The following is a 25438-nucleotide window of genomic DNA, read 5'->3' on the forward strand; positions in this document are numbered from 1 at the left end:
TTTACCTCGGAGAGAAACATTCATACAGTAAGGCAAAGGGTCTTTTTAGAGTTTACTTTATTTTCTGAACTAAGTAATAGAGGCAGAAAACAACATATACTGATTGGTTTGCTGTACATTACAACATTTCAAACATACATATCTTTATTTATTTTACACATGATACAGTCTAGCAGCAATACTTGTCTACATTATTTCCCATGTATCTGTATATTTATGGTATAACGGTAAAAATGGTGTAAATGCAGGTTTTAGACGATGACTTCAGTGTCTTTTCGGTCATTATACAATGTTTGTATAGCTGTTTTCATCAGCATGGGAAATGGACTACTACTGATGTTAAATATTAATCTAAATAAAATATTTTCATTAAAACAATATTTCGTGTCCTCTGCTGTAATACACTAGTGTAATCATTTCAGTTTTATCCCACTTTGTGGAAATAAAAGAGTTTTAAAAGACAAATGTTGTTGCAGAGCTGAAGGGTTAACCCTCTCCTTTTCACCAGATTAACTCAAATGTTATACGGTAGATGTACATGTTGAACAGTTGACAGTTTCAGAGACACACAGCGCTGATCCCGTGTTATTTGAGGCATGTTAGTCTAAATGAAATAAATGAAGGCACGCTGTCCTGCAGGAGCAGGCGAAGGCACTGCTGAGGCCTCGCTCAGAGACTTAGTTTTCCTCTGAGAGAGAGATCAAACAAAAGAAATTATGCATTAATTTAAATGTAATTTCAAAGACATCGAAGGCTCATTAATAAAATACATCACTTCATATTGAACACATTCTTGTCTCAACTACATCTGTATCTCTTGTTTCTTTTCAATGTTATGGTGTTGAGATAAACAAAAGCAGTGGCTGGTTATTAATGCATCTTTGTATAAATACGTTTGGACAAGTACGTCATATAATTAGTTTTGTCTCCAAGGATTCAAGAATGAGACTACTGCAAACTGCAAACAAATATTTCCCATACCGAACGTTACATTTAAGTATATTCACAACAGTTAGTATGCAAACCAAAAAAAAATCTGTCGTAAAATGTTAATCTAAAAACACACTTAAACCATCCAAGTCAAATATATTTGATCCTGTTAGTATAAAGCATTTATGCATGTCATTTTTGAACAGCATCTACATAAACATTAACTGAGACAATTCATATGTATTGCATCACACAGGCAGTAGGTTTCCTATAATCAGGACACACTCCTACCTTTGACAGGTGGAGCAGGAAGTCTCCTCCTCTGCTGCCTCGATGAGTCCACAGTGACCGGCTGCAAACACACAAGACACAACACCAGTTGTAATACTTGCCCGAGCTGTTTGACATAGCGTTGTGGTAGTTCATAGGAGATGATAATCATGTAATATATGTACCATAAATGGAACGTTCCGGGTCTTGGTGAAGCGGGCCTGCTGTGTGTCCACATTCAGGCCCGCACTCTTCAGAGCAGCAATTCTGGCCGAGATGTCAGAAATCTGAAGCAGGAACAACAGAAACATACAACTCAATGTTTGTTTAAGATCACTCAGATGTTGTTATGGTTGTCCAATATGAAACCTTTGACTACAGCGCCCCCATGAGGCCAATCTGTGTTTCATCAACTTTTCACACAGTCTCTTTCTTAAAGGTCACCTATTATGCAAAATCCACTTTTTCACGTCTTTTCTACATCAACATGTGTCCCTTATGTGTCAAGAGATTATGAACGTTTCAGGAAAAAAAGATTTGCTCTCTTTTTGTCCTGATCCATTTATATTAAAACCTGAAACTGAGCTGATCCGACTTTGGCCACTTTATGATGTCATAACGATTTTTTGGCTTGTGTAACCATTAGCCAATCAGCAACCAAGGTAACCCCCCCCCCCCCCCCCACCTTATCACCTGAATCTCCTCCTAGAGCACCATTGTGTTGTTTTCAACCAAATATCTCTCAGAGGGGCGTGGGGAGGGGCTCCTTATTTTCATCTAAAGTAACAGACCCAGAATCAGCACTTTTGAAACAGGGCTGAAACAGAGGGGATTATGGGATGCTGCAATGATCTGTTTGGTATTTCAGCAAAACACTTCAGACACATGTTCTGTATATATCTGAAACCTATAATATGTTGATGAACAACAGTATAATGGGGGACCTTTAATATACAGAGTCATACATGGACCCACCTGCAGCTCAGACTGCTGCACCCTGGCGGCGGCCGAGGCGACCTGCTCCTCCAGGAAGCTGAGCTCCAGGCCGGGCGTGTCGCTGCGGACGCCGCGGGCGACCTCCTCCAGGTCTCCAAGCTCCGCCTCCAGACTGAACACTTCTCCAGCTGCCACGTACACCTGCAGCCAGAGATTTTGGGCCCCATGAAAAGATGATCACATTGGTTACTTAAACATTTTTTTCTTAATGTTCTAAAATTGTTGGGGCCCCTGTCAGTCACGGCCCTTAGAATCGTCCTAACCTTTCACCCCCTTACGGCGCCCCTGCCTGCAGCACGTCCAGGTAAACACAACAGTATCTGCTAAACTTGGTCTTTTAAATTGGAAACATATGCAATTATCTGAATTTAACCCGTTTATATATTGTGTTTTTCTAGGAAAGTCAACTTAGTAGCCCATGGCAAACTATACTATGGCAATTTTAATAACAATTATGTAAGAACATACTATAGCGACACATATATTTAAAAAAAAAAAAGGTTTTACAACATACTTTGTTGCAGTTGATTTAAAATATTAAGTTAGTTTCTTCAATAATGACCGATTTGTGCATTAACACCATACACACAATAAAGACAGCTTCAACCGAAACGTGTCATCAGTAGCTCCACACTCTTCAAACAGAGCCAACTGCAGTGAATACATATAAAAAGCTGATCTTACGTTCTCCTCCAGTCTGGAGAACTGCTGGTCCAGTTTCTTGGGGTCGGTGTGGGGGGGCAGCGGGGTGCAGCATGGGGGGCCGTCTCCTCCCCCCCCCTGCAGCAGCAGCAGCTCCTCAGTGGCATTCAAAACCTTCAGGACCTCCGTGGTGATGCTGCGCAGAGACACCGCCGAGTACCTCTGACACCGAGGAGAACATTTACATTTCACTAAAAGAAAAAAAGACTACACTGGAGTCAGAAACAGGGTGGGTCATGTATGCTTCTTTTTCTAACTGCTTTGCTAATCATGGATATTATATGCAAATGATATAGCTGCCTAAATATATGCTGTCTATAGGTAATACTGGTTGATGTGGGAATGGTGACTGGCTGGGTGTTGCTGTTGTGAGTTATTCGTTTATCACATGAGATTTTTTATAAAAAGTGTCCATAAAGCTGAAAACTCATTCACACTATTGCTTTGAACAAACAAAAGGGGGAGGGGGATTTATCATATCCACAGTGAATAACTTGAATGGATGAAATAGAATTCATTCAGTGCAACAAGCACAAAGACATGAGATGAAAGCATTGAGAGAAGAACGTGTGATAAAGTGAAATGAAGTACAGGCTGCCTTTATAAAGCCAACGCCAGATCTCACCTGCTCCAGCAGAGTGGATATGAACTGAATAGTTTTGTAAAGCTCCAGGTCGCTACCCTACAGCACACAGAGAACCACAGAAGAAGAAAACACAGGACAGACAGGGGAAGTCAGCATCAGGCAGAGTTGTGTTAATAGTTAGTTAGCAAAGGAGAAATTAGCTTAAATCCAGCCACGTAGAAGTTTATAATGCTCAGCCTCTCCGAAACAGAACCTGTTGATATGGAAATATGAGGTTTTTCTTCTCTTTTTATCTCATTAAATTCCAAATGTAAACCTGTAAATGTGCCTCATGCTAAGATATTTAAACCACATTAAAAACCAAATTGATAGAACATGAGAGTTATGTGTGTGTTTTTTTTTACATTCTCATGTGTTGTTGTTGTTGTTGTTGTTGTTGTTGGTGGTGGTGGTGAAAGAAGTTGCATGGTAGAAAACGATGCACTGGAACCCAACTCAACTAGCAGATGCTAATTGACAAATTTAAAGGACAATGTATTAAGATATTTATATTAGATTTAGATGCTTTGAGAGGCCAGGCAGAAGAAAGGCTGTAATGTAACGTGCTGTAATGGACACCCTTGTGTTTTAATGCTTAAAAATGCATCTATTGAATTGTTTCTATCTCTTTCAACTTACACAGACTCACTTAAATGTTATAATCTCAACATATTGTTAGCGGGGAACATAAAAAGTGTTTTAAGCGGACTTGTGCTCCTCTTGCAGGGAGTGATCGCCAGCTACATTATCAGTGTGCAGAGCGAGGCAAAAAATAAAAGGTCTTACATTTTGAATCTCCTCAGGTGAGAGTAAACCGTGAGGAGAAGACGTGCTGCTCTGCTCTTCACGATCCTCCTGTGTCTCCATTGTCGTCCCCTCCTCCAGGACTGCTCCTCTTCTTCCGCCTTGTTCCTCATCACCCACTTCTATTCTCTCACATGTCTGTTTGACCTCAGGTGTCTCTTCCATGGCTGCATTTACGTGTCCTTCTTGTACATCTGTGTCTTCCCCCTCATTCTCACTCCCGCCTGTAGCATCTTCACTCTGCTTTTTCCTGGAAATGTCTCCCCCAATTTGCTCGTTTCCTTTGACGTCGCCTCGACTCTGCGACACCTTTCCTGTCTCCTCTGATACCTTTGTGCTTCGTGCATCGACAGCGCTGTCCTCGAATCCCCCAACTGTTGCACTCTCATCTGTATCCTCCGTTTCTATATTTTCACTCCTATTTTCCGTAGCTTCGTCCTCTAATGTCCCGACCTGCATGTCTTCCAAAGTCATCATCAACATGCTGCTGATGATCCTCTCGAACTCTGCGTCGTCCACATCGCTGTCTGTTTCTGCGTCCTGACCCTCTTCTTGTTTCTCTTCTACTTCCTCTTCGTCTTGTCGCTTTGCCACCTTTTCATCCACCTGTTGGACTTTTGCCTTGTTTAAGACCTCCTCTGTTTTCTCAGCTTGTATGACCGTTTCAAACTTCATCTCTTGTCTCCTCTCTGAGCCCTGTGCTTTTTTAACCGCCTCCTCTTCCAAAATTTCTACTTTTTCGTCACATATGTCCTCAGCTGGTACACTCTGCTGCATACAAACGTCTTCATCACTGCTCTCCGTCTTTCTTTCCTCATTTTCACCCATTACATCAAGCATGTCCACGTCTAAATCTTCAAATGACGCTCTCAGGTCTCCCACAATCTCTTCCCTCTCAATTCCTTCTTCATTTGCTTCCTCCTCTGTCTCTCCAACTCTCTCCAGCTCATCCTCAGAGGAAGAGAACTGAGAGGCGCTGACCAGGCTGGCCAGATCTCTGAGTCGAGTGTTCTGGACGTCCAGATGTTCCTGCTGCATCTTCCACAACGTCTCCTCAGCCATCGCTGCCTCCGCCTCTTCGCCTCTTCCTACTCGGTCTAACTCGTCCTCCGTGGAAGAGAACACGGTCGCGTTGGCTTGGTTGACTAATCTGCACACTTTCACCTCCTCCTCCTCTTCCTCCTTCTTCTCTTCTTCTTCATCCATGACTCCAGCTCTGTCCAGCTCGTCCTCTGTGGAGGAGAACTGGTTGGCCCGGACTTCTTTCTCTAGCTCACAGAGTTTTGAGTTTAGTCTCCCCACCTTCTCCTCCTCCACGTCTTCATCCTTGTCTTCATTACTCTGGCCAACTTTGTCTAAATCGTCATCCGTTGAAGAGAAGTATGTTCGTCTGGAGTGTGCGACGAGTCTGTACAATCTGCTTTCCATCTCCTCATCATCCCCTTCCTCTGTTCTTCCTTCTTCAGGGTCGATCTCCATCCTCCAAAGACCCTCATCTTCCTCATATCCGTCCTCGCTTTCTTGTCTCTCTTCCTCCCTGTGTTCATCATCGCTAGCATCTCTCGCTCCTCCATCCTCAGCCTCTTCTCCCTCTTCTTCTCCGCTGGAGGACTGAGAAAATTGCGGTTGTGCCGTGAGCTCTTGCTCCGTTTGATTGGCTCCACTTCCTGTGATGTCACTCTCAAGGTCATCAGACTCAGGGGTCGAGGCTCCAGAGGTCAAAGTGTCCGGGGTCGCAGCCTCATATGTTTGTTGGTAATGGTCGTCTTCCTCACTGTCTTCCTGTGACTGTAAGAAACAATAGAATTCAGAATAAATGTATATTTCCTGAAGTGACTGAAGTCCTACCTTCTGTTATTGTCATGAGATGTGCATTTGAGTATATTCAGTTTTCTACATGTGGGGAAATTCGATCCAGCTAGTTATATTTATAGATAGTGAAAATACCCCGCGCACAGCAGTGCTTCTCCTCTCACTATTATTACCAATGAGGAAACACAGGATATTTTTTGTTATTTTATATTAAAATATATATATATATATGATATTTTAGTTTATCAGGAATAAAGTTCACATTGTATTATGTTTTTCCTTTTAATCGTATTTAATCAACTTGCTTGATTATTTAATTCATCATTTCATTGTTGCTGATCATTTTGATCAGCCGTTATTTTTTGACAATGAAGCGAGTTGTAAAGACTTTAAATGCATTAACCTTTGTTTGAACCATTACTTTAATTATTTTCTACCTGTAATTATTACAAGATTTACAGTAAAGATTTTTCTATCTAATTTCATCTCATCTCTTCTTAGTTTCTTGAAATTATATTTCCTACCCGCACAGAAGAAGACAACTTTTTTGTACTCCTCCTTTTCTTCCGGGATCTCCTCACTTTCAGAACGTCTGGCTCTGCAGCCACCTCTCTCTCCTCTTCCTCTCCATTTCCCTCCACGTCAATGATGCTCGTCCTCCTGGAGGATGCCGGTTTCCTGATCTCAGCGGGCACCTTCCTCTTAAAGAGCGCCAGCAGAGATCTGGGCTTCCTCTCGCCCTCCGAGTCGGAGAACAGCTCGTCTCTGCTGCCCGGCAGCTGGAAGGGGATCCCGTCCTGCAGGTTGAAGTTAGAGTCGGCCATCTTCCTGTGGATCTCCTGCAGGACGCCGCCCCACGAGCTGTCGGATTTGGTTTCGTTATCGGAGCTCACTCCCTCGTAGGCGGACACGACTTCAGCCTCCCTCTCCAGGGCGCTGAAGAACGGGCTCTTCCTCTTCGTCAGCAGGCCGGGGCGGGACAGCTGGGCGCTCTGCAGGGCGATCCAGTTCCCGCCTGGACTCTTCAGCACCGACGACACCGCTACCAATGTGAGCGCACACATCATGCAGAAACAGACACATTATTGACAGTAATTTATGCTAAATAAATAAATGAACCAATCAAAAGAAGGATGCATGGTTGGTTTTAAAAGTTAAAGAGCAGTGGGATCTCACCAGCGTTGTCCAGCCGGTCGACACTCTTCCAGGTCGGCAGTGTGCCTCCCTCCTTCTTCTTCAGCGTTTGAGTGTTTTGTATTCGACCGGCAGGATTATCGTCCATCAGGGAGAAAGCAGAGTGTGACCTCTGAGAGGAGGGCGATCAAAATAAAAGTTATTGTCACACTGGGAGTCTGCAATAAGGTGAAGTTAATAGAGCCTGTTAACAAGTTTAACCAGCAGGTGTCACCACACAAATACAATTCAACTTTATTTATAAAGCACTTTAAACCTCCAGACCAAAGTGCTGTACAGGCAAATAGATAAAACAAAGCATACAAAGAAGTAACACAGCTCAGCTCACACACCATAAAACAAGTACAAGTAAAAACAAAAAACTATTTAAAAGCAAAAAAGACTCTGAAAGATGTTGAAACGCCAAATGTTAAAACGCTAAGGAGAAGAGGTGGGTTTTAAGAAGCGATTTAAAAGCAGGCAGTGTGGAGGCCTGTCTGATCTCCAGGGGCAGAGCGTTCCACAGTTTTTTTCCACAGTTTTCACAAATGAGAAATGTTTTAGAATAGAAAACCTTTTTGCTCACTTGAGTTGTGTGATATTATTAGTTTGTGAAAACTGGTGCATTAATGTGGTTTTTAATTCTCTTATCAAATAGTTTTCTGCTATATCAAATGGCTTATATAAAACCTTAAAATCAAACCTTCTGAGAAATGTCAAAGAAAACTTCTTTTTGTACATAACCACTGGTTTAATCTTTAATAATAACTATAATACCACTTAAAAAATAATTGTTTTGAACACATCCCTGTTCATTTACTGCAAAGTCAAACTAAAGAGAGACGTTTTTACCCAGAGGCCTGGTTGGTGTTCAATGGAGCTGGAGGCTTGATCACAGTCAGGATGATGAGGATGAGGATGATGAGGATCATGAAGGTCAGTGTTGTTTTCAATTGGCCAAACCTGGTCGTATTCTGCCCTCATCTCAGCCAAAGTGTTTCTCCTACTAATAATCTAAGAGACACAGGGAGATGATTAGTTCTGAGGATTTCTCTGTTCAAATGCAGAAATAAAACATCAGCTGATTTTCTGTCTCGATATGTTCAGGATGTTTTAACATGTTAGGAGTAGAACAACAGATGATTCAGTATTACACACTGGATTTTTAAACAAAGTGAGTCAACCTCACCATACACTATAGAACTGCTACTATGCAAAGTGTGTATTTGCAACTCAGGAGGCAAAATCTGTTTCCTTTCTTACTTTCTGCACAATAGTTTTGGACAGTTCCTCAACGAGCTGTCCTCTGTGCTCCCGCAGGTACAGAGCCTCATTCTGCTTCTCCTGGTAAACAAACAAACAAACAAACAAACAAACACACAGACACATTAGAAAGCTATTCAGCACCACACACACACAAATACAAAGCATAAGCTGATTACGCCTCTAAACGTACGCTCTAAATATACATATTTGCTGTACTAAGTTCAAAAGCTTTGGGATACGGATTAGTGGGGAGCAAATCTTTTCGAACATACGGTAGTGTTTTAGAAAGTGGCTGCGGAAACAGAAGTGTGCTTTGGCATTGCACTTGCAGATAGTGATGGAGTTATAAATATTTGAAGAAGTAGCTTTAGCAAAATTATCCCGAGATAATATGAACCACGACAGCAAGATGTATTGCACTTAATATAAAAGGGCCACACAAGCCATCAGTGTTCATGGTTGTTCATCATCGTTGTCGTCATTGAGTCTCTTTGTGGTCGTTTCCAGCTCTTGTAGCACTTTGAGTATTTTTGAAGCTGCTTTTAAAGTTCTTTGTAGCGATTTTTGTGTCTTTGTAGTCGTTTTGTCTCGTTTTGTAGTTGTTTTATCTCGTTTTGTAGTTGTTTTGTTTCGTTTTTGTCGTTTTGCATCTCCTGAATTGATGTTGTACCTTTTATTTAGTGACACTTTGCAGATGAAGCAGAACCCTTCAAAAGCAAGCAATGGGACATTTACGTATAGCTTAAAAAAATGACTTATTTGTTATCTTATCCAACAGTGTTTTTAATTTGTGATGTAAACTTATGTGAAATATGGCCAATAACCCACATTAGTTTGCTTTTCTTTTTGTGGCCTCACAAAGGCACTCATGTTCTTTTATACTGGAGTATTAAACCGTCATTTGGATTGCAGCGTAATCCTGATTGTTTTCTATAATCTGATTTAAACTCTGATCCAAAAGAGAAAAAGCAGGTGTCAGATTAAGGAGGAACATGATCATAGGACTTCAGGGGGACAACATAACATACTCCAGCATCTACATTACTGGCTAAAAATAATACACAGGATTTTATAGTACACAGTTTTGAAAGAAAACAAGTTAAACAGCAGTTTATGGGACACAAAGTGCAAGGCAGTGTGTAGATATGCAATCTAACAACATGATGGGGTATTTATAACATGTGAACAACGTAAATAACCTGGCTGGCAGTATCGAACTCAGCCTTGGAAATGGCCTCGTCTATCGCCTCCTCTGCCACCCGCAAGGCCACAGTGAGGGTCTCTGCCATGCTGTGCTCTGAACACAAGAAACATATATAATCATACAATAATCACTTGTTTTGTTGTTGCATTTTAAATCAATGCAAAAACACAAGGGGGATTAATGCATAATTGTTGTGTCTGTTTTCAAGCCGTTTGCTGCTAATCTGTTTTCACGGTCACATGTGTTACTGAGGCTCTACGGACAGATATGTGACCCTCAGGCCGCTTCAGCTTCTCATTCATGCTGTCACTTATCCTTTTGGAGCAGTGAACTGGGAAAAGTACCACAGCAGGTCAGCAAACAAGAGAACAGAACAGACTGCCAAAAGAATACAACGAGAAGCTAAATGAAACAATTCATCCCTCAGCTGGTCCATCTGCTGTAAAGCATTCAATACATGGCAGCTGGTAACAAATATGAGTTTATGGCCTCATGAGAGGATAACAATGATCCCAGAAAAACCTTGAACTGGATAATAATAATAATAATAATAATAATAATAATGAGGCCACAGAGGGTCAGTTGTAGCGACTCTGGTATGGAGTTGGAATTAAGCACTCGCTGTTACGAGACTAAATAACTAACTGGGCATGTAGCTGCCCCGAGTGCTAAAGATGACGCTCACCGCAATAATTTAATATAAACTGACACGGAAAAGGTCATATCATGATCCCAGCCTTTTTTATCTGACAAAATCGAGTTTTAACAGAACAGTTTAACATTTTGGGAAGCGTGCAACCGCTTTCTTCTTGCATAGTCATCCGAGACATTTAGGTATAAGAGGGAGCTAGTTAGCTTAGCTTAGCCTGATAAGGCGAAACTGAGAGGCCTGACTTTGTTCAACGTAACAAAATCCACCAACACCTCTAAAGCTCACTAATAAAGACATACTGTATATTGTTTAATCAGTACAAAAAAACTAAATTAAAAAGGGCAGATAAGCTGATTCCCCTTGTTCCAGTCTTCATGCTAAGCTAAGCTAACCATCTCCTGACTAACTTCTTATTTACAATACAGATTCATTCATTCATTCAACCTCTACTTTATTTCAGTAATACTTTGAGATAAAGACTTTATATACAATACTTTCCTTGATACAGCATAATTAACACTATATTTAGATATTGAATACAGTACACACTATATCTACCTAATGCACAAAACCTTTCGTTGGCTAACATTTGATACTATTTTAAAAATGAGGATAAAAGCTGTTTTAACATTTTATGGAGCACTTTGTGTTACGTTTCGTTTGGAAAAGTACACTATAAATTAAGTTTGATTGATTGATTAATTTAATTAAAAACCTGAATGTATTAAATAGTACAAAAATAAATAGCTGTGCAGTAAAATCATGGATGTGTAATGTCAATATAAATCATATCATCACCTTCAATTTGTCTGTAGAAGGCTGAGTCGCTCCCACTGATGCTTCCTTCATTGCAGATACTCTCCTCGTAGCCGCTGCCCTCTACACACACACACACACACACACACACACACACACACACACACACACACACACACACACACACACACACACACACACACACACACACACACACACACACACACACACACACACACACACACACACACACACACACACACACACACACACACACACACACACACACACACACACACACACACACACACACACACACACACACATCAAAACAGCTTCACTTGTGCATTTCGTTTGGTTGTTCACAATTTGTTTGTGCAACTGAATGATAATGATTATAATTACTTTGTATTTTATTTGTGGATAAATCTGAAATAAATTGTCCACTGATAAGACTTGTTGCCATCATAAGTGTTGTGTAAGTTTCATTTGTTGTCAGGTTTTCCTCAATCAATGCAAGATATCTGTTATTCCATGAATCTAGACAAAGAAGCATAATTTGATTCTTCACTTTTAAATCTTATATTAATTCAAGCCTGACTTTATCCTGGTTTGTATTGCCACTTGTTTTTAAATGTCATTGCACTGCCACTATAGGTTTGTCACACCATGGATAGTTTCTCCTTGTAATGCTGAGCCCTGAGCTCTTTTCACGTTGTGTAAATATTCATTAAACAATGCAGCCATTTGTGGTTATGTAAGTGCATTAGCGTGGCCTAACATGTGGTATTACCAGCGACCTGATCTGTGCGCTGGTTCAGAAGTACAGTACAGAACACAAGGTCACTTCCAATCATTTTAACGAGCAAAGAGAGGATTTATATCAAACGATGTGAACTGTAGTTATTTATATATTTATTATTTAGAGCACTCGTGTCTTTCATTGCTGAACACTCTTCAGGCAAGCATGAGTTCACTGATCTGAGATATCCTGCAGACAAAATGACGTATTTCATGGGCAGCAGCATGGACTGTGTTTCTGTGACCCCTGGTATAAATGTGTGTGTGTGTGTGTGTGTGTGTGTGTGTGTGTGTGTGTGTGTGTGTGTGTGTGTGTGTGTGTGTGTGTGTGTGTGTGTGTGTGTGTGTGTGTGTGTGTGTGTGTGTGTGTGTGTGTGTGTGTGTGTGTGTGTGTGTGTGTGTGTGTGTGTGTGTGTGTGTGTGTGTGTGTGTGTGTGTGTGTGTGTGTGTGTGTGTGTGTGTGTGTGTGTGTGTGTGGTAACATCTAATGAGTCTGGACACATCAGAAAAGGACACAGGCACCCTAAAGGCACCATGAGACTCTCAGAAAGGTTTTATACGCAAGTGTTTTTATGTCCTTGTAATACGTTTCTATTAGGGATGGGAATTTGAAAGCAAATGTATATTTGAATATTCAACCCCCAAAAAAACAGTTAACCGATTAACCGAAATGTACATATCCTATAAAAAAAAAAAGTGGGAAAAATGTTGACAAAAATAATAATTTTGAAAAATAAATAAATACATGTTAAAATAAGTATAGAAACCAAGTCGAATTTGTCAAATGTATTGAACAGTTGACAGCTATAGGCCTACAGCTTTCATGCTTAAAACATAACTTGGTTTTTAAATTGAAGAGGGATCAAACACGAACAACCTAACGGGTTAGGGTAACGTACCCCTGTTACAACAGAGATCAACAACCTATAACAGGGCCTATGCACAGAATGCAGCTGTTCAATACTCATTCTTGTTTAAGAATATGAGCATGTCTACTCAGGGGAGAGGCGGTGCGGAGACAATTCACAATCAGGCCAGCTGTAGAGAAGACCCTCTCAGCTGGAATGTGGGCCTAAGATGAGGTTTGAGTCTGCGTGATCTGCGTGTAGGGAGGGGCAGCAGCCATATCGTTAGCTAGAACTAGTTAGATCAGGGGGGTATACTGCGAAGCAGGATTTTCGCTTAGCCGGCTAAATTCAGGGAAAACTCCGGCTTTCCGGTCATCCGAAGCTGGTTCTCTTTTTAGCAGGCTAGATCTCCATGGTAATATATGCTAAGCAGCTAACCTGGTCGGGACCAGGTTAGGTTGCAGGCTAAGAGCTCAACTCAGTGAAAGCACCGCCTGCTGACCAATCAGAGCTCAGTGTGCGGAGTTTAAAGCGATCAAGTCATATTACAGGAGAAAGGAAATACAGAAAAACTGCCGTCGCAGGAAAGACGGCCGGCAAAAATCACAGACTGTGTGAACGTGAACATGAATAGAATATCACCTCCATCTTCAGAGCAATCTGACTATTATAACATTAGCGTTAAGAAAGCTTACTTAAATATCGGCCACTACATAAGTAACCGGATCAGAGTACATTAAGTACAGTCCGCGGCATATCACTTCATAATGTATCATATCTCTCCTTATCTGAGTCAGCTGAGCCGTATCTGGCCGTGCAACACTCACAGTGTCACATACTGTATGCAGAAGTATTATTTTAAGCAACACATTAAGTTGACGAAACACTCGAGACAAATGTAATTGAAGTCAGATCGTGTTTTAGACGGGGCAGTGATATCATAAACCTGTTAATGTACGCATTCAAACACTTTTTCTTTTTCCAGCTGTATTCACCTTGCAGGTGCAGCTCTGTGGCTTTTATCCTGGATAAAGTGTTTAAGTCATGGATGTTTAAAGTTTAACTTCTTCATTTTTGACTAGTATTAAAGTTCACTTTTCATTCAGGAAGTATGACGCTGTGCTGTCAGTACGCTTCTCCATGTCTGTGATTGGTCGAATGCTCCAGATACCACCCCTTTCATGTGAACGCGCACCTAACTAGATAGGACACGGCTGGCTTGAGCGATCCACTTGATAACCAGCGTCGTAGTACAGTTTAGCGAGAGCGCGTATGTTTTGGATTAGGCCAACCGGCTAACTCAAACATATCCAGGTTAGGTTGAACCAGGTTCGTAGTATAGGCCCCTGATGGATTTGGACATAAATGCGGGTGAAGTATAACCGCACGCGAGAGAGAGAGAGATCAGCACCTGCAGCTCTGCCCGCTGTGAGGGACCGGTGAGCGGAGCAAAACACACCTTTAGACCTAACCGACTTAGCTATGGCACAGTCGTATACATTGAATTATTCCATTTGATCATAAGTAATCAATTTAGTCACCCCTCCCAAAAAGAAAAGGAAAAAAATACAATACACATATTTATAACTCATATTCTAATAACTGGATAATTGAACCTGAAAATATTCGATGAATCGTTCCCATCCCTAGTTTCTACATATACTTTTACACTAGACAAATAATGCTAATGTAATGTGCATCGTACATTTATAGTAGGTAATTTTGGATACAGTACAACATCTAAAGTATAACGATCCTTTAATAAAAACTTGAAATACTGTAGGAACAATAATATTAAACACAAATGATAAACAAAAGCCTGGCATGTAAAGTCAAACGTAATGTCATCCTACAAAAACATTTTAAAACCCACATTGTGACATAACCTCTGCAGTCCCTTATATTTAATATTTCAAAGCTAGTGTATAAAATGCAATTATATATGCACAGACATTGTCCCCTTTAGATTGATTTATAAGTGCTTTGTTGACCCATTAACTTTTCATCTGCCATCATAACATCTAGAGTTGTATTGGTTTATAACATAATAGGCCGACTTTCACATATTACATTCCTATCAGCCTCAGTTGTGTTGTGCGTTCAACTCAGATGGTAAACCTTATATCTGCGTGTTGAGCATGTAAGATTCTGACATGAGAATTTTGCTAAAATCACTACTGTGAGTACAGCCTCACAGATCCGTAAGCATGGCCGTAGAACTTTAGTCTGTTTGTCCTTATAAATGATAAAAAAGACTGATGAATACCTAACCAAATATATGTCTGGTTTTGTGCCCATCATTAACCTAATTCTGACAGCTTTCTTTATTGCTCTCAATGTCCGTACTTCAATACTACAATGTCTGACCTCCTGCTAAATTATGAACCATCCAGATCTCTCAGGTCTTCAGGGACTGGTCAGCTTTCTTTCCCCAGAGTCAGAACTAAACATGGAGAAGCAGCGTTCAGTTATTATGCTCCAAATATCTGGAACAAACTCCCAGAAACCTGCAGGTCCGCTGCAACTCTTACTACTTTTAAATCCAGGCTGAAGACTTTTCTTTTTGTCGCTGCTTTTAATTGAACTATTCATATCTTAGACTGCACTGTAACTTTTATCCATGTATTTTTTCTTTTAATGTTTATTTTATTAGCTTTTCTTTTTAATGACTGATTTTGAATGCCATTTTCTTAATGTCTTTCCTTTTTTGTAAAGCACTTTGAATTGCCTTGTGTTGAAAAGTGCTATATAAATAAACGCGCCTTGCCTTACAATGCAAAATAAGCACTAAGTAATGTTCGACTGTCTGTTCTGTACGTGTCTCTTCCTCAGGGTCACTTTGTTATTCATCCCACTCTTTAGAGGAGGATGTCTCTGAGCTGTGTTCGGGGCTGTGGCAGTGTGGATGAAATGTTTCACTGCAACACAAATCTACAACACAGTCTCACAGTATTTCGTGTTATAGTCACAAAATGAATCTATTGATTCGTGTTCACCAACACGATTTCACCATTTTTTTTCGTGTCACACAGCACGATTTTAAAAGCAATGTAAATAATAACAAATTAGAGGGAAAAACAGATTTAAAAAAATACAGATTTCAGTATTCTGACACAGAACGATTTTAGAAGCAATGTATTTCTATTGGCAGTATGTTTCGTGCCTGCACCAAATAATAACAAATTAGAATGAACATTTTTTATTTATTTATTTTTAAGTACAGATTTCAGTATTCTGAGGCTCTGAGCCCGATTTATTTTCCTCACTGACGGCAACAAAATTATACAATTTAAAATAAAAGGGTTAGGGTTAGGCTTAGGGTAAGGGTGAGTAAGAAAATGTTTTTATGAACCACACAGCTTCCGGTCTTCCAAGACGCGACCGGACAAAAAGACGTGGTGCAGGCACGAAACATACTACATTGCTTTTAAAATCGTTCTGTGTGACACGGAAAAAATGCGAAAATCGTGTTGGTGAACACGAATCAATAGATTAAATTAATTTTGTGACTATAACACGAAATGCCGTGAGACTGGGTTGAAATGCAACATGATGATGCTCTACCCACAGCTATTTCCCTAAATGTCAGCTCTATTCATTCTGATGCTTTTCATGCAGCTCATATTGTTTGTATGCAAAGTAAGGTCAGTTTTCCATGAGTCAGACTATGCAGATGCACATTTGGCAGCTGGATGAAAACAGTGCTTTGCAGGTCAGTCGTAAACAAATTAAAATGTATGATACAGTGTGTGTTTGTGAGCGGAGCGGTGGCCTGATGCCAGCCCACATCAGTCCCACGGGGTCACAGCTCTGCATCCTCTGCAGCCGCGACCTCTCCTCCACAATCACTCATAATTCTCTGAAATCCCTCGTCTGTTGCAGCAGATCAGAGACTCTGAAGTAAAGGCCTGCAGATGCACTCCTCACCGCTCCAACTGGTGAATGGTCTTATTTACGACACCGTAGCACCACCAGAGCATGTTCAGGGTTGGGTGGCTCCAGCAAAGCTCTTCTCTGACTCCGTTGGACTGATTTATTTACGTGCTTTGCTATTTTTTAGATATCTTCATATATTATACTACACTTATTGTTTCATACCGTACTGTAGTGGTAGTATTATTATTTGCATTTCCTCCACCAAGGAAATAGGAAGTCAACAACATTTAAAAAGAGACTTGGGATCTGGCAGCAGAAATAATAATCTGCAGAAGTTATGCGCGATATTTCCTCTCCTCCCAACTTCCTGTTCTACACTGCTTTGAGATATCAAACACATGGATGTATACACATCAGGCATATACTGGTATACACCACCTGTACATACAACCTTATAGAAACACATTATCACTTCTCATAAGGGTAGATTCTCTCTACAGTAATCCGTTTAAACATTTTCAATGTGGGATTACACTCGTAGAAAAGATCAGAAGGGGTCAGATGCAGGATATATGAACCCTTTCAAAATGCGTCACATACCACAAATTAATTCATATCATCAAAGTTGACTGCAACAGTTTTTATCCGCAACACAAATAAACAGATTGGTTTACCTGTAAACTCTGAAAGTGCGCTGTGCTCCGCCAAGTGCTTCCTGTAAAGAGTCTTCAGCACTTTGGCGCTGCCGAACCTCTTGAAGCGCGTCTTCACATTAGTGTAGAACCACTCCAGTGACTGTGTCTTCAACAACCTGAGAGACACAGACAGGAAGTTCAAATACACTCAATGTATATCATTCTGATCCTTTCAAAAGATGTTTAATACATCTTCTCACCTGTCCAGCACCCTCAGTGAATTAAACCACAGTAATAGGTGTCAAAATATGTTGCTTTATTGGTAATTTGTGTGACCGCATTAGGACTGGGCGATATGGAATATATCAAATATCACAATATTTTTGACAATATACCTCTATGTCAAGATTCCAACAACATATAACTCTGTGCATGAGCAGACTAATGTATGTTCGTCTCATCTTCAAGTGTTACTTTAATATTAACAGGGATATAATTGAATGATGAGGAATGACAGCTGTAGGGTACTGCAGAGATATTCATGTCAGCACGTTTAATGAGTTACCATCTGTTCCCTGTGCGGCTGACTTTGTGTGTGTGAGCTGACGGAGTGTGTGGACAGTGAGTGTGTGGACAGGATGTGACAGGAAGTGTCCAAGGGTGAAACACCTTTAGGTAACTCCTGCAGTTGTCATCTCATTCAAACAGTGTAGTAAAGTGTAGAAAACTGAGGTTTGACTGCCATCGCTCCTTACAAATCTGTCTTCATCATTAAGAGGACAACTGAGATTCTCACGGAGTTTAGCCAGTGACCAACTTTATCTTGCTCTCTATCTTAGTGAGTAATAAGCGCCAAATCCATCTCTCCAGCAGCAGAAATAGCACAATAACCTTTGACGTCACCCTCTCATCCTTAATCTAGTCTCATGTACGCACAAACCATGTGCAGAAACTCCACCAACACTATCACGTCTAACACTAAGACTAAAATAAAAATCACTACAAACACTTACACCACAGGGGCGACTGTGGTAGAGTGGTCGTCTACCAATCAGAAGGAGGGGGTTTCGATCTCAGCCCCAGCCGTCAAGTCGACATGGGCAAAATACTTAACCCCAAGTTCCTCCTGATGGCATGGCCAACAGTGTGTGTGAATCCTAGTTTCCTCAATCATGACGCCCCTTGTAAGGCAGCCTCTGGTGAGTGAATGCTGACTGAGGGGTTGTCAAGACTGGTAAAATACCTATATAAATGCAGTCAACATTCACCAACAATAACACCACCAACACTTGCACTACTTCTATTTATATTAAGACACCAACACTACTTCACCACCCGACCTACCTGCTCTTCTGGCAGGCGGAGCAGAGCCAGGTTTTGTCTCGCTTGCTGTAGACGCGGCGGCATGCCTTGCAGACGTTGAAGTGGCAGTCGAGGCAAGGGCGCTTGGGGTTGAGGAGGAAGTTGAAGGGCGAGCAGCAGCGGATGCAGCAGCGCCGGTTGAAGCAGCTCTGCCGTGAGAGCAGAAGGCAGCGACTGCCCTCCTCATCCAGCTCCTGCTTCAGATCACTGTGGGGGGGGGGGGGAGGATGATAGTGAAACCAGGAATGTGTGTGTGCGAGAGAGAGAGAGAGAGAGAGAGAGAGAGAGAGTTATACAGTGGGATAATACGATTGTATATTTAAATGTGTGTGGCTGTGGTTCCTTTCTGATAGTTTACCGAGTCAAATAGGATATTATTTGAAGACATGAAGTACATACAAACACACCCAGTCACGCTGACCTCTGCCAACTGTTCATGGAAATGGAGCAGAAAATAAATGTATGATATTCTGGGTTTTCCCTTTCCTGTAGTGTGTTAAAGGTTCTTGTGCATGTTAATGGTCAACAGAGGCTAAAATCCCAAAGTCCCCTCCAGAGGGAGTTTCTCTCACTTCCCCCCTGCCTGAAACGCTTCCATTGACCTTTTTTGATTACTTCTGTAACGTAGTGACATCACTATGTAACACTCTCAATTCTATCCTTTGAACAGCATGTAAACATGTCACAGTAGAGGCACAAAATACAAATATGAACCTGAAAATGAGCTTAAAATTGTTTCGCAAAGTCCTTATTTTAGTTTTTCTAAATCATTACAAAGGTAAATGATGATTGAAAAAGATTTTCAGATTTTGAAAGATACAGTGTGGTAAATCAGGAAATGTAACAATTGTACAATTTAATATAAACAAATATAAACGTAAGGGAGGCTGTGGCACAGTGGACTAGTGTGTTGGTGTTGGGATCAGCGGAGCACAGGTTCAAACCCCACTGCATGTGGTTGTGTCCCTGGGCAAGACACTTCACCCCAAATTGCTCCAGTGGGGATTGCCTACAGTATTGAGTATGTAAGTTGCTTTGAATAAAAGAGTCTAACAAGTAACATGTAATGTAAAACATGAATATATAATAATGTTTTAATTAAATATGAAAATCAAAGTTCTATTAAGTCTTTGCCTTTTTTGGTGGCTATATCTGACTTATATTAACATACATTATTCTTTCCAAGGTGGCGAAAAGCAGTCAGAGCTCTTATTAAAAATCAAATTATCCATAAATGTCTTGTTTGAATATTTGAACAAAGCATTTATCACTTCACATTCATTTAAATGTCACCTGCTGTGCTCATGTAAAGGTTGAAGCAGGCGGACGTGCTGAATAATACATTAGTTTGTTCTCCTCTGCAGCAGCAGGAGCTTTTCTACGAATGTGGGGAACCATAAATGTTTATTATTGTACAAGAAAAAAAGGCCACAAGGTCCATTAAGTGGCTGATCTGGAGACTGTTTGTTATGCAATTAAAAATACAAACATTTTAATTTTGTTGAAGGCTTTTCTTTTATGTTGGTTTAAAAGTAAAGCTTCAACATAGAAATGTGTTATTTGGAAAATAACAGTTTCAGGATAGGATATAAAAGTCCTTAAGATGTTGGTACTTTAACTTACAAAAACACTTGACTAACTTTGAGTACACTCTGGTATTGCTACTTTTAATTAAGTTACTTACTGAGTACTCCTTACACCACTGGATTTCTATGTAGACAATGTTTTACAAATATATAAAAAAAGTTTTCTACATTTCAAAAATTGTAAAGAATAGTTTTGCAGCAGGTTTCACAATACCACAAGCAAAATTAAACATTTCCTTGTTTATCATAATACTAGCTTTCCATGCATGTTGCTTGACCAGCAATACAACTGCAAAGCATCCACAACCACGTACACATGAACAGTCGCTGCATCTCAAACAGATGCAAACACGGCCGACTGCGGCTTATAGTGACAGAATACAACATTACTGTAGAGAAACAAGATGGATGGAGGCAGAAGAGAGACAAATTGGAACTTGTGTAAGTAGCGCTGGCAAGAAAGTGTCACACAAATCCATTCTTTTCCCATCAGGACGGCAGGAGCACCAGCCACGACTGAATCATTTATAGGTGATTACTGCTGCAGACTGATGGAGTCTGACAACACGAGGACGGAGGACAGGGGCAGCAGAAAGAGCCACTGTGGGTTACAACGTTTATTTTATTTCAGTTTTAAATGTAATTCGAAATGAAAGGCCAAAAAGTAATTCCTCCTTTCCTTTTTACAGAGGTTTGTAGAGACGGTATTCGCTTCAAGGACATTTGCCTCCTGATATGGATGTTTTAAAGTGAATTGATAATTGATCTTTAAAAACCGTATACTGCTCCAACGTTAAACTATTGGGTTGAACATTTAAGTCCCGAAGACCTCGACAAATGCATTGGACCGTCCTTGGTGGGACCGTTTTATTCTTCTCCAACTTTAGAAATGGTGTGAGTCGGGGATGAAAGGGATTTCCAAGCTATAAATATGTGACAGTGACCCTCAGCTGCCCTCTCACTTCAGCAGCACACTCCATTTGGGAAGGTATTAATAACTCAGGCACAGGAGGATAGCAGAGTAACCTGCAGAAATAAACATGAACACAATAACATCCATTCACATTAGGGATCGACCGATATTGCTTTTTCAAGGCCGATACCGATTATTAGTAATCAAGTACCATCCATCCATCCATCCATCCATCTTCTCCCGCTTATCCGTGGTCGGGTCGCGGGGGTAGCAGTTCCAGCAGAGAGCCCCAAACTTTCTTTTCCCTGGCGACATCAACCAGCTCTGACTGGGGGATCCCAAGGCGCTCCCAGGCCAGCGAAGAGATATAATCCCTCCACCTGGTCCTAGGTCTACCCCTTGGTCTCTTCCCAGCTGGACGTGCCTGGAACACCTCCCTAGGGAGGCGCCCAGGTGGCATCCTAACTAGGTGCCCGAACCACCTCAACTGGCTCCTTTCGACGCGAAGGAGGAGCGGCTCAACTCCGAGTCCCTCCCTGATGACCGAACTTCTCACCTTATCTCTAAGGGAGACACCAGCCACCCGGCGGAGGAAACCCATCTCGGCCACTTGTATCCGCGATCTCGTTCTTTCGGTCATGACCCATCCTTCATGACCATAGGTGAGGGTAGGAACGAAAATGGCCCGGTAGACAGAGAGCTTTGCCTTCTGGCTCAGCTCCCTTTTCGTCACAACGGTGCGGTAAAGCGACTGCAATACCGCTCCCGCTGCTCCGATTCTCCGGCCCATCTCACGCTTCATTGTTCCCTCACTCGAGAACAAGACCCCGAGATACTTGAACTCCTTCACTTGGGGTAAGGACTCATTCCCTACTTGGAGTGGACAGTCCATCGGTTTCCTGCTGAGAACCATGGCCTCAGATTTGGAGGTGCTGATCCTCATCATCCCAGCCGCTTCACACTCGGTTGCGAACCGATCCAGTGAGTGCTGAAGGTCGCAGACCGATGAAGCCATCAGAACCACATCATCTGCAAAAAGCAGTGGTGCAATCCTTAGCCCACCGAACTGCAGACCCCCTCCCCCACGACTACGCATCGAAATCCGATCCATGTATATTACAAACAGGATTGGTGACAAAGCGCAGCCCTGGCGGAGGCCAACCCTCACCGGAAAAGGGTCCGACTTACTGCCGAGGACCCGGATACAGCTCTCGCTTTGGGAGTACAGAGATTGGATGGCCCTGAGTAGAGACCCCCTCACCCCATACTCCCGCAGCACCTCCCACAGTAACTCCCTGGGAACCCGGTCATACGCCTTCTCCAAGTCTACAAAACACATGTAGACCGGATAAGCGTACTCCCAGGCCCCCTCCAGGATCCTTGCGAGAGTAAAAAGCTGATCCGTCGTTCCACGACCAGGACGGAATCCGCATTGTTCCTCCTCAATCTGAGGTTCGACAATCGGCCGGACCCTCCTTTCAAGTACCTTGGAGTAAACTTTCCCGGGGAGGCTGAGTAGTGTGATGCCTCTGTAATTGGCACACACCCTCTGATCCCCCTTTTTGAAAAGGGGGACCACCACCCCGGTCTGCCACTCCTTCGGTACTACAAGGAGACCGATAACCGATATTTGGAACCGATATACATTTGCAGTAAAATCAAAAAATCTTGGTGTCAAAATGTAGAATAACACAAACTCCAACACAACTTATTTGAAATGCATTTAAGCATACATTATGTTTATTGAACTTTTAAACATCTTTAATTACATTAAAGTAAATGAGGTAAAAATAAAATAAAAAAACTACTAAAACTTGTTCTGAACTTCTGAAAATTGAATTTAGTATTCCCAATTCAGCAGCACCAGATTATGGTGCAGAAAGCAGAGTTGCTCAGCATGCTCTCCAGTGAGACGGCTTCTGTTCTTATCGTAGATGGCTGAAGACCCGCTCACTTGGAACAGACGAGGGTGGTGGGCAAAGAAACTTTCTTGCTTGTGTGGCAAGTAGCTTGAAGCGCCCTTCATTCTGCCTCCACCACTGGAGTGGATCCCCCTTACGCCTGTGGATTACTGGCTCCTTGAGGTACATATGTAACTCATCCTCGAGGCAGGATTCAGCCAACGGCTCAGCAGTGTGGGATGCTAGAAGAGAACTGAACATGTCATCAATACGGCTACGACAAGATATCTGTTCTCTCCGTTGCCTTTTGGGGGTTCTGCAGCAGCAGCAGCAGCAGCAGCAGCAGCAGGCTCTTATTGACTGGTCACATCCTCTTTCAGCCATTCTTTGGCCTTGGTCAGTGTAGCGTCAGTGGAGAATACATGATTTGTATAGCGAGGATCTATTTTCCAGTTATCAAGCATGCCGAGGAATGTCTCTCCGATATATTCCCCAGTGTGGGATCCATGCATCACCTTTGTATTCAAAACAACCTGCTTTCTGGTCCATTCATTGTCAATAAAATGGCATGTTAGGCTCATCAGTGACTCGGTTGATCCAGAGTCCAGACCAGCAGTCTGTAGTGAAGGAGAGTGAGTGGCCAGCATTCTCTGGTTGGATCAGGGCTTTTATCTTCTCTACAACCTTGTGGTGAACATCATACAGCTTTACAGTGCGGTAATACTTCTCATTTTTCAGCGCATATCGTGGTTCCGCTGCAGCCATGAAGCGCTTAAAGCCAACATCAGAGACCAGTGTGAACGGTTGGTTGTCAGTGACAATCATCTCTGTAATTAGTTTGTCCATTAGTATAGATCGGTTATCAGAACTTGGTCACTTTTTTTGTTTCTCAAGCATGTCATGCATTGTAGGCTGAGTTGGAGTCATTGTCCCCTGCTGAGATTCAGATTCATGTTTCCCCTGTGCGGTTCCATAGATACCAGGGTGATGATTCCTAAGATGGGACCACAGGTTTGACGTATTTGTCGCTTTTGCACTTGTTGATCCCATGCTGACACCTACTTTGCATGTATTGCAGACTGCTTTCCCCTGTGTTGTTTGAGTGTAATACTCCCATACTGCACTTGTTGCCCTTTTCTTTAGTGCAGCCATCTGCAATGAGTTAGAGAGAGACAGAGAGTTAAAAGTGGGGCTGCAGGCTGACATGCTTACCTAACAATAATGCTTAATTTATTCTATCAAAACAATGCCTGTCTATCTAGCATAAAATCCCAATAATGCGGCTTTCACACCAGCGCTTTTCAGTTTCTAGCTCCGAGCGGGAGCTTTTCTGGTTCAGCTCCGGTTTCCCTTTTCAGCTCCCGCTCTGTGCACACCGCCCACTGGCGCCCCAGAGCTGCCCTTGCTGCGCCATGACGTCACCGTTTACATCGCTGATTTGCCCCCCAACGGCAGCCATTACGGCAGCTCACAACAACAACAACTGCGTCGGGTCGATGATCGTGTTGCTTTTAATCACACGAAGCCAGAATAAATTGAATAACGACTTCTCCAACCTTATACTTTTCTCCAGAGTGCCGTGATTCATTGTTTATTAATGTGTTTCTGCAGCATTTACCGACCGCTGCAGTGCTGCTCTTCCACAGGAGTTTATTCTCCCGTTAGCTCCCGGTTAGCTCACACTGCAGCGGCCGCTCTAAAGTATTCACTGTCCGACTCACACAAGCAGCTGATGCATATCCCCAGTTCCCTTAGCCTAAGTGAATGTGTGTCAGTCTGAATTGACACTGTTTGGTATCACAACTCTGTTATGAAAGTTTCTCTGGTATAAAACGGGTGATGTTAGCATAGCAACCGAAGCTAAACTGACTACTTGCATCCGATAGCTGCAATAATACAAAACAACACGTCTGCCTCTCTCCACAATGATCGATAACAGCGAACGGATGGTCAAAGTAAGGCACAAATAAACAGAATCACACGAAGCCTGGTTAGTGTTGCCTGACTTTATAAAGTGTGTTTACAGGCACTACTGCTTGTAGGCAGGCATGACAGTCGACCCATGGGAGGTGGGGTTAGTTTCCTGCACGCCTCGACGTAAGAGAGACGTAAGCGACGTCACCTCTTAGCTCCAAAGCTCTTGCCTCTGGACCGACAATTTTTTGGAGCTGGAAATTAAGCGGATTCCGGAGCTAAGAGCCGGAGCTAAGAGCCGGCGCAGCTCCGGTGTGAACTGGAAAACCCGGCGCTTTTCAGGCTCTAGCTCCGAGCCGGAGCTGAAAAGGCGCTGGTGTGAAAGGGGCAAAAGTGGTGACTGCAGCCAGAG

At 42.1% G+C, this 25438-nt stretch overlaps 1 protein-coding gene across 1 annotated transcript in view; it reads right to left on the minus strand.

The window, feature by feature from the left end:
* Window positions 1-26: 26 nt before the first annotated feature.
* myripa (myosin VIIA and Rab interacting protein a) overlaps window positions 27-25438 on the minus strand; it is a 40248-nt gene continuing 14836 nt past the window's right edge. Inside the window, exons 3-16 of the mRNA XM_034105126.1 lie at window positions 18695-18919; window positions 17390-17526; window positions 11233-11313; window positions 9778-9875; window positions 8576-8656; window positions 8165-8326; window positions 7316-7445; window positions 6664-7181; window positions 4310-6115; window positions 2881-3060; window positions 2176-2337; window positions 1386-1487; window positions 1222-1282; window positions 27-688 (exon numbers count right to left, since the gene is read on the minus strand). Of these exons, the coding sequence (XP_033961017.1) occupies window positions 678-688; window positions 1222-1282; window positions 1386-1487; window positions 2176-2337; window positions 2881-3060; window positions 4310-6115; window positions 6664-7181; window positions 7316-7445; window positions 8165-8326; window positions 8576-8656; window positions 9778-9875; window positions 11233-11313; window positions 17390-17526; window positions 18695-18919 (3754 nt within the window). The 3' untranslated portion in view covers window positions 27-677. The remainder of the gene's footprint in view (window positions 689-1221; window positions 1283-1385; window positions 1488-2175; window positions 2338-2880; window positions 3061-4309; window positions 6116-6663; window positions 7182-7315; window positions 7446-8164; window positions 8327-8575; window positions 8657-9777; window positions 9876-11232; window positions 11314-17389; window positions 17527-18694; window positions 18920-25438) is intronic.

The sequence above is a fragment of the Pseudochaenichthys georgianus genome, chromosome 17 (assembly GCF_902827115.2).
Source record: "Pseudochaenichthys georgianus chromosome 17, fPseGeo1.2, whole genome shotgun sequence".
Taxonomy (NCBI): domain Eukaryota; kingdom Metazoa; phylum Chordata; class Actinopteri; order Perciformes; family Channichthyidae; genus Pseudochaenichthys; species Pseudochaenichthys georgianus.